General features: G+C 48.9%; 1 protein-coding gene across 1 annotated transcript; it reads right to left on the bottom strand.

Moving 5' to 3' along the window:
• Positions 1-219: 219 nt before the first annotated feature.
• On the bottom strand, positions 220-7,444 carry HSP90AA1 (heat shock protein 90 alpha family class A member 1). Its single transcript, XM_027730870.1, has 11 exons — positions 7,250-7,444; positions 5,426-5,584; positions 4,959-5,325; positions 4,333-4,466; positions 3,543-3,851; positions 2,866-3,031; positions 2,522-2,712; positions 2,253-2,400; positions 1,634-1,902; positions 1,162-1,495; positions 220-964 (listed from the first exon to the last, which is right to left on the bottom strand). The coding sequence occupies exons 2-11, from the start codon at positions 5,582-5,584 to the stop codon at positions 855-857; spliced, it is 2,187 nt and encodes a 728-aa protein (XP_027586671.1). The 5' UTR covers positions 7,250-7,444; the 3' UTR covers positions 220-854.
• Positions 7,445-9,406: the final 1,962 nt, after the last annotated feature.

The raw sequence follows: 9,406 nt of genomic DNA, 5'->3' as shown, positions 1-9,406 counted from the left end.
ACCACTTTCAGAGATGGAATTGTCTTGAGTTCTTCAAGAACTGCTTTACTTTCCTGCTTTGAGGAGATACTGGTTTGCAGTGGGAGGGCCAAGCATGTGCAATTAATACATTTAAAAGGACACAGTTGCTGCTCAGGATCCAAAGCAGTGAGTGACTGATTCTGGGCTTGAGAAGAGCAAGTTTAGTTTCAGTGGTAACAGACAAGTCAATGACACGACTCAATTCTTAACACTTTTATTCTTACAGTTCTAGGTTTGAACTGTACATGCAGAGTTGCATAAGTCACAATAGAGATTTACAGTGGATTCTATTCTATGGTAGAGTGCAATCCAGAATCCTTGAACAGTATAAAAAACAACTTTAAACATCAAGAACTTGTTAGGAGCAGAAGGGTTAAAGCTTCCCCAAGAATTCCAGCTCTCCTGGATACCTAGTTACTAGGTACTGTATGTTAGACAAGAGTTGAAGAGCTGTAGAACACTAAACAAACTCAGAACATCCTGATGTCATCCCATCTTCTTTACTTCTTTCCCACATTTCTGGCAATTAAGAATAAGTCAAAAACCCTGCCACCTGCAACCAGCTAATACAGACAAAAATAACTACTTCTTAACTTGCCTGTTTAGGGTTGTACAGTGTTAAAGAAAATATTCCCTCAATGGCATTTGTATCTCACATCAGCTGAAAAAGCAATGTAACAAAAATAAAGGTAGAACATCTTTGAAAATAAATATAAAGAGGGAATGCAGACAAAGTGTCAAAGATTTTTTTTTGGCAGGTAACATTCATAATATACAAAATATAACTTATTCATATTAGCCAAGGAAACATTCATGAGTTCCTGTAAACTGGTTTAATCCACCTCCTCCATGCGTGATGTGTCATCATCTCCTTCAAGAGGTGGCATCTCCTCAGTGACTGCTGGACTAGCTTCTTCTGCAGCAGTGTCATCTTCATCAATGCCTGTGCAGAGAACACATGGACTGTTAATGCTGACAGCACAACTCAAATCTTTATGTATTGCAGCATAACCATCTGAGGAATGGTCCCCCTTTTTCCACACATACCAAGCAGCACCAAGGTGATCTACAGCCATTACACCCTGAAGGGGTGTGTGACCATACCGAGTTTACTGGAGCCAGGACAGATATGTAACTTACCCAGACCAAGTTTGATCATTCTATAAATGCGGTTGGCATGTGTCTGAGGGTCTTCTAAGCTGAAGCCAGAGGACAGGAGTGCTGTCTCATACAGCAAGATGACAAGATCCTTCACAGACTTGTCATTCTTATCAGCCTCTGCTTTCTGCCTCAGTGTTTCAATGATGGAATGATCAGGATTAATCTCCAGGTGTTTCTTTGCTGCCATGTATCCCATCGTGGAGTTGTCCCTTAATGCCTGCGCTTTCATGATCCTCTCCATATTGGCAGTCCAGCCATATGTACTTGTCACAATGCAGCATGGAGAAGTAACTAAACGATTGGACACAACAACCTAGAAAGGGAATAACAAAGCCAAGTTCGTAATTTAAACATTTCAACAAGTACAACTGATTTACTCATTTCAGATCACAGAACCTGTTACATATAGACAAACTGAGTACATACAGGCAAATTGAGTACTTCTATTTACCTTTTCTACTTTCTTTTCAAGGATATCCTTCATTATTTTGCAAAGGTTTTCAAACTTGGCTTTCTTCTCCTCCTGCTTCTTTTTCTCTTCCTCATCTTCTGGAAGCTCCAAACCCTCTTTTGTCACAGAAACCAGGGTCTTGCCTTCGAATTCCTTCAGCTGCTGCACACAGTATTCATCGATGGGCTCAATCATGTAGATCACCTCCAGCCCATGTTTGCGAAGGCGCTCCACAAAAGCAGAGTTGGCCACCTGATCCTTTGTCTCACCTGCAAGAAACAAGGATGCCAGAGTTGAGCCCCAGCAATAACGTAGCAGCTTGTTCATTTTCTGCGCAGCCTATGCAACATTCTGCGGTGCTTCCTGTACATACCACAGGGAAAAAAAAGGGGCATGAACAGCCTGAAGAAACAAGCCTTTTAAAGCTCACACCCTCAGCTTCTAATACTCTGCCCTGGTTGGGAAGTCATTTTGCATTTCCTGGAATGCCAGGTAAGAGATGTTTCCCATTCCTGCCAAGCAAGAAGACCGGGAAGCCCTGTAAGAGCACTTACACACCCCCAAAAAGCTAATTCTACATATATATCTGCATTTACACATCACTTCAGTTCCAACTCACCAGTAATGTAGTAGACGTGTTTCTGGTTCTCCTTCATCCGAGTGCAGTAATCCTTCAGAGAAACCATTTCATCACCAGACGCAGATGTGTAGTACCTCAGTAATTCTGAGAGCTTCTTGCGGTTCTGGGAGTCCTCATGGATGCCAAGCTACAAAGGTAGAAGAAAAAAACCTGCTACTAAATGATTCCTTTAGGTAAATACTGAACTGTGGTAGTTCAGCGGTTCAGGTGTAACAAGGATCCGTAGCTGCCAGTATCAGACTACAAACCTTGATGTTCTTGGAGAACTGCTCATAGAATTTTTTGTAGTTCTCCTTGTCTTCAGCCAACTCAGTGAAAAGTTCTAAGCACTTCTTCACCAAGTTCTTCCGGATCACTTTCAGGATCTTGCTCTGCTGCAGCATCTCACGAGAAATATTCAGAGGTAAATCCTCAGAGTCTACCACACCTCTCATGAAATCTGGAAAATAATAAAATTACCTTTGTCAATGTCAAACACTACCAGTCACTACCAAAGTGGTTCTGCCCACTTAAATTACAGATTGGTTTTCTACAGAATTCTGGGTGACATAAACTAAGCAGTACTTTTAACTTTTCCCAAAATCATACTCACTCAGGTATTCAGGGATCAGTTCCTCACAGTTGTCCATGATGAAAACTCTGCGCACATACAGCTTGATGTTGTTCTTCTTCTTCCTGTTTTCAAACAGGTCGAAGGGTGCACGCCGTGGGACAAACAGGAGAGCCCTGAATTCCAACTGCCCTTCCACAGAGAAGTGCTGTGAGGAAGAAGCAAGATGATCGTTTTAGTCAATTTGCATGGTTTCCACTGCAATAACCTTTTAACCGCTCTTCAAAAGTACAACACAAATGGTGACCACTGGACATCAAATAAACACAATAGTCAAGACATAGGTCAGGAACAAGCACTTTCTTCAGACAGACACATCAAATTTGTGTGCAGTTACAAGGCCAGTTCAAATGACCTTCTGTTCCCTTTTATCAGAGATTGAAATTTAGGAAGCAAATATGTTCTTACAGTACTTCCCACTACAGGCACACAAAAGAGTATTATTAGATCTCACATCTCACCCGAGGTCCTTCGAACACTACAAACCCAAATAACTCAATTTATGTATATCTGCAACCTACTTTTAAGTTTTTCAGTTTGACACAGTAAGAACTCAGCTACAAACTGGGAAGGCACATGCACTTACTGAGTGCAGACTCTGTTCAGAGTATCAATACAAATGAAGCAACTAAAGTTGTGCTGGAAGACAGAAAACTTACTTTCACAGCCAAGTGGTCTTCCCAGTCATTAGTCAGACTCTTGTAGAATTCTCCATATTCCTCATTAGTTATGTCATCTGGGTTCCTGGTCCAAATGGGCTTGGTCTTGTTGAGCTCTTCCTGATCAATGTACTTCTCCTTGATCTTCTTTTTCTTCTTCTTGTCTCCATCCTTCTTCTCTTCTTCTTCATCAGAACCAACATCCTCAATCTCTGGTTTGTCTTCTGTCTTTTCCTCTTTCTCTTCTTTTTCCTCTTCCTTTTCCTCAGCCTCATCATCACTCACTTCCTTATCACGTTCTTTCTCCACCTACAGAAGAAATCAGCAGTTGAATTGAGAAAGTGGTAAGTTGCATAATTAATAGTTCTAAGGTATTCCTCACACAGTCTGACAAAGATGGAAAACTACATGAACACAATGTCAGTCTTTCCTTCTAGACTCAAAGGACTCCCATTCTCAGTGCTGAGACACAAGTGGTATTTTGTTTCCTCATGCTCACGGGGTAGTTCTTGCTGTTTAATTTCATTACACTGAATGACCTCAACAATACAGCAAGATGTAGTTAATGGTTTGGAGGCAGATACACCACTGGCTTTGAAAACCCCAGGTTTATTTTAATCTAGTCCTGTGAAATAAATCTGTAATTAACAGAACTGCATATCCCAAGAGCTGCCTCCATCTCACATCTGAAAGAATCGTAACCACCACAATACAAGTGTACTGCTCCTTCTCACGTTACAAAAATTCACATGTCTGTAAGTGGTGATTCAGCTTCAAGCAAGATACATACAAAGAGTGTAATAGGGTAGCCGATGAACTGAGAATGCTTCTTCACAATTTCCTTGATGCGCCGTTCCTCCAGGTATTCAGTTTGATCTTCTTTAAGATGCAGAATGACTTTTGTTCCACGGCCCAGAGGTTCACCTAGAACGGAGCATACAGGTTTTACTTGGCTGTGGCATAGTAGACTTGGATTAATTCTTTAAAAAGGCACTGCTGTAAGTCATTTTTTTACCACTGGGAAAATGAAGCTTTGGGTACAGAAACAGCCTTAGCGATTTACAAGCTTGCTGTACCCAGCACATATTGTAAAGTGAGGTTAGGGAGATATTCACTGCTCTGTTCATGGGTTATCTTTAAAGGATCTGCATACAGAGTAGTTGTACAAGTCTACAGAAATGTTTCCATGTGTAAGCTTAAAAATCTTAAGTCTTCTTTATGTAAGGCACCAATTACTTGGGCATTCCTTTATCTATTAAATTACACCAACTGAATTGGGAGGGATCAGCTGGGCCTGTGCCTGATGATTCAATAGTACTTATTTCACCTCTCCCATTTGTCTCTTCCCATGCATTGAGTAGGTGCCACTGTCATAAATCTTTACAAAGCATTGCTGAGCAGAAACTTAATACTCACCGTTATCCAGCCTGACAGTAAAGGACCCTCCAGCTGAGGACTCCCAAGCATACTGCTCGTCATCATTGTGCTTGGTGATCACTGTCACTTTTTCAGCAACCAGGTAGGCAGAGTAGAAGCCAACACCGAACTGACCAATCATGGAGATATCAGCCCCTGCCTGCAGGGCTTCCATGAAAGCCTTGGTGCCAGACTTGGCAATAGTACCAAGGTTGTTGACCAGGTCAGCTTTGGTCATCCCAATGCCGGTATCCACAATGGTTAGAGTGCGGTCATGCTTGTTTGGGATCAGGTTAATTTTCAGCTCTTTTCCAGAATCCAGCTTGCTTGGGTCAGTCAAGCTCTCATACCTGATCTTGTCCAGAGCCTGAAAATGAAGAGGCAGGCTTTAACATTCCCTGACTATTCCTAAATATTTCAGTAGCCCTAATAACATAATGAAGCAGACTAGAGCTTCAGGTACTTACATCTGAGGAATTGGAAATCAGCTCCCGGAGAAAGATTTCCTTATTGGAGTAGAAAGTGTTGATGATCAGAGACATCAACTGAGCAATCTCTGCCTGGAAGGCAAAGGTCTCCACCTCCTCCTCCATGGGTTGGTCTTGGGTTTGCACAGCTTCTGGCATCTGCAAGGAAGAAGGGAGTTGAAATTCAATTCTGGAACAGCTTGGCACACATATCCCATTGCAGGCAGTCACAGTGGTATTCTGAGATAAAATATTTCAACCACGTGGTTTCAACACTAAAGGAACACACGCATACAAAAAAAAACCCCTCTCTGGATCTTATTTCTAGACAGAAACAATTCAGGAGTTTTAAGGAATGCAGAAACTAGATGCAAGACTTTTACTACAGGCTTGCGCTACATTCACTTTTATTTGCACCATCTAGGCTAACACAGATTTCTCTCTCCTCTGTTATTTTAGAAATTAATAGAGGACCTTTATTTCCCCTCGTCACACAAGAAGCAGATATCGTTCTCACCATAAAGTCCGTCTTTGAATTACTTTTTCACGTCCACCTATAATTTTGCACTTACAACTATCCCCTCCAGCAGCACACTCTACGCATTAACTGCGACTTATGTACCAACACGGCTCAGCCGGACCCGTTCCCCCCGTCTTACATGGAGTAATATCCGTCCTTAGAAGCTCCCCGAGCACTCCCATCGCTGCAGACTCCCTCGGCGCGGTGCAGGGCCGGCCCCAGGACGACGCTCCCCCCGCCCGCGCCGGGGCCGCCCCCGCCCCCCGAGCGGCGCGGCCGCGCAGCGCCCCCTGCCGGCGCCCGCCGGCACCGCCAAACCTTCTAGAAACTGCCAGAGCCTTCCCCGCCCGCGCCCGCCCCCCCGCCCGAGCGCTGCGGTGCCGAGCAGCCCCCCGAGCCCGCTCCTGTCTCCTCTAGCCCCCGTCCTTAACCCCCTCCCTGCCCCCGCTCCTTCTCTCCTCCTGCACCCCGTTTCTTTCCCCCCGCTCCTTCCCCCTCTGCCCCCCTCCCCCCCCCCGCCTCGCTCCCTCCTGGCACTCCAGTCCTTTCCTACTGCCCATACTCCTTTCCCCCCCCCCAACCCCGCACGCCTTTCCTTCCCCTCTTGCACTCCATGCCTTTCCCCCGCTCCCTCCCCTCGCCGCGCTCTTTCCCTCCTGCTCGCCCCTTCCTCCCCGCGCCTCCCGCTTTTTCTCTCCCGCTCCCGACTCCTTTCCGCCCGCCCCCCCTCCCGCCCCCGCCGCTCTCCCGGACCGCAGCTCCTCCATCTTGCGCTCTCATGGCCGAGCGCCCATTCATTGAGCGCGAACCCCCCTCGCCGCCCGCTTCCCCCGCGCCAGAGCGGGGCCGGGTCACTCCCTCCCCGGGCACCCTGCGAGGGGGAGGCGGCGCTGCGGCTGCACCCCGGGACAGGACCTTCCCTGACCGCCACCTACGGCCCCAGCCCGCCCCCCCCCGCCGCAAGAGCTGCCGATTCCCCCCCCCCCTTCGCCGCCTTACTTGAGAAACAAAAAAAAATACGAATTTAATAAAGTATATTCGGAGCCATCAGCAGCGACCTCCCTTTCAGCCATACCCAGACTTGGAGCCCCATCACCCTCCGAACCCCCCACCTTTCCCGGGATCTAACGGGCCACAGAGGGCAGCACGTCCTGCGCCACGCGGCTCCCGCAGCTCCCCACCTCCACCCTCCCAAGCAACCCCAGCCCCGCACCCCCCAACTCCCAGGATTCGGTAGGAAAACGCTCCCTTTGCGCCGATCCATCCCTGGCGCGGCGCGGGCCGCCGCCACCTCCGCCGCTCACCTTGGCAGGGGGAAGGGGTGCTGCTGTCCTGACTGGCGCTGTAACACAACACTCGCTCTCCGCTGTGCGCTCGCTAGTGCGCGCTCCCCGCCGCCCGCACCATTTATATACGGCGGGACCCGCCTCCTTCCAGAACCATCGGGAACCTTCACCGCGGGCGCGGGGGGGGCGCGGGGAGGGGGGCGCGGGGCGGGAGGCGGGGCCTGCCGGTCGAGGGGCGGGGCCTCGCCGAGCGCAGCCAATCGCGGCCGTCCGCGACAGGCGCCGCGGGGCCGGCGCCTGAATGGGCGCGAGCTAGTGCGCGCTCACCCCGGAGCCGCTTCGCCCGTAGCGATTGGCTCGGCCGGGCAGGGGGGGGCGGAGCCTTGGGCGCCTGCGTGAGAGGCGAGTGACGTCACCCGCTGCCGCGCGCCGCTCCGAACGTCCTAGAAGGGGGCGGGGCAGAGGCCGCTCCCCCCCCACCCCCCCTGCATCCCAATCCTCCTTCATCTTCCTTCATCCTCCCCCCGCCCCCGAGGAGCAGCGGGGAAGGGCCTGGAAAAGTCGGGGTCCCTCCTTCCCCAGCCGGGAGAACGGCACAGGACCGGGGTGCGGGGCGGCAGCCGCCTCCTGTCTTTGAACCCCCGCGTCCGCCGCGGTGTGCGGTGTGTGGGAGTGCGGGTGTGCGGGTGTGTGGCAGTGCAGGTGCGTGGCTGTGCAGGTGCGTGGCTGTGCAGCTGTTCAGGTGTGCGGGAGTGCATCTGTGCAGGTGTTCAGCTGTGCAGGTGTGCGGGAGTGCTGAAGTGCAGCTGTTGGGGTGTGCGGGTGTCCGGCCGTGCAGCTGTTGGGATGTGCGGGTGTCCGGCCGTGCAGCTGTTGGGATGTGCGGGAGCGCAGGTGCCGCGGTCCCCTCGGGCGGGCCGGGGGGCTGCGGGAGGGCGGCCCCGCGCGCCCGGTCCGGCTGGCCGGGCAGGATCCTGCCGGGCGTAGCCGGGTGAATCACGGCTCAGCGATGCTGTGGTAACGCGTTTCGCCTGCTCAGGGAAAACAAGCCCCGGTTCTCACGCCGCAGGTATCAGCGTGCGAGCCTAACAAAACCGGGCATCTCGCTCTGTGTGCTTGTGCAGGGTGGAAAGAGCCAAGGGATCGAATCCAAGCGGCTCAGCAGATCTACATAGCTATGCAGTTACTTAAGGATTTAAGTGCTAATAGTAGACACGAGGCGGATGCCTCTGCTGTTGGGTTTGTAACAGCCCAAAGCCTGAAATCCGCTGGGCTTCTCAGCCTTTACGTGGCATTTGCCATCTCATCTGGGAAATCTCGGCTGATGTTCAAAGGACACTGCAAGAGACATCTTTGTACATACATTTACACGTCCTGCATAAAGGCTTTGATATGTACCCGTCTCATTACACCCAGTAGCTCTGTGATTGCAGCATTTAGCAGGGAGGGTATTTTTATATCCTGAATGACCTGATTGGGAGCAGGCAGTTAAATGCAGGTCTTCCATTTCTCAGGAGAATGATCTGCATCCCATGTGTTCCAGACCAGGCTTCTAAAACTTTCTTCTTGGAGCTGATCCACTTTTGAGGTTATAAATACCAAGCGAAGCTGCATGTTAAAACTGTACAATGATGTAAGCATGAATCTAGACAATCTCCTGCTCTAGAGAATAGCTATTTATTTAAGGAATAAAAAGGATGTTTCTGTAGCAAAAATTCATCCCATGTACAACTTCTTGGCATTTTCTGTTGGCTCTTGGACATACCAAGACTTCTTTCTAGTTCCAACATCTGTCTGACTTTTGGGAATTGAAGTTTAATACACCTAACCTGCCTTTCCCCTAGTTAAGCATCCTGAAATACACTGGCTAGCATGAATTTGGTATTACAATACTTGGATCCATTAATGCTTTTAATCAAGGATCCTCATGCTGAATTTAATATTCTTTGCATCCTTTATTCTGCAGTTTGACCCAGACAAGCAAATCTGATTGAATTGAGGCCTATAGGCTTGATTTTGTTGCAGCATTATGTTTTCAGGGAGTTTTCAGTACTCCTCATAATCTGACGAGAAGATACATTAAGTACAGGTATAAAGCATCATGTAGGACATGGCAAGGAATTGAAATTACAGCTTGTTTTGTTGCAGTTTCTGCAGTGTCTGGATCAGTATCTG

Source organism: Pipra filicauda, unplaced genomic scaffold, assembly GCF_003945595.2.
Source record: "Pipra filicauda isolate LSUMZ 115617 unplaced genomic scaffold, ASM394559v2 scaffold212_size3012638_pilon, whole genome shotgun sequence".
Taxonomy (NCBI): Eukaryota; Metazoa; Chordata; class Aves; order Passeriformes; family Pipridae; genus Pipra; species Pipra filicauda.
This window is presented reverse-complemented; position numbering and strand designations above follow the sequence as displayed.

Excerpts from the sequence above, each read along its gene's own strand:
- HSP90AA1 (XM_027730870.1), bottom strand. The coding sequence starts at position 5,584 with ATGCCAGAAGCTGTGCAAACCCAAGACCAACCCATGGAGGAGGAGGTG. Across the intron at positions 2,401-2,521 it reads AGTTCTCCAAGAACATCAAG|CTTGGCATCCATGAGGACTC; the intron begins GTTTGTAGTCTG and ends CTACCTTTGTAG. Across the intron at positions 1,903-2,252 it reads ACACGTCTACTACATTACTG|GTGAGACAAAGGATCAGGTG; the intron begins GTGAGTTGGAAC and ends TGTTTCTTGCAG.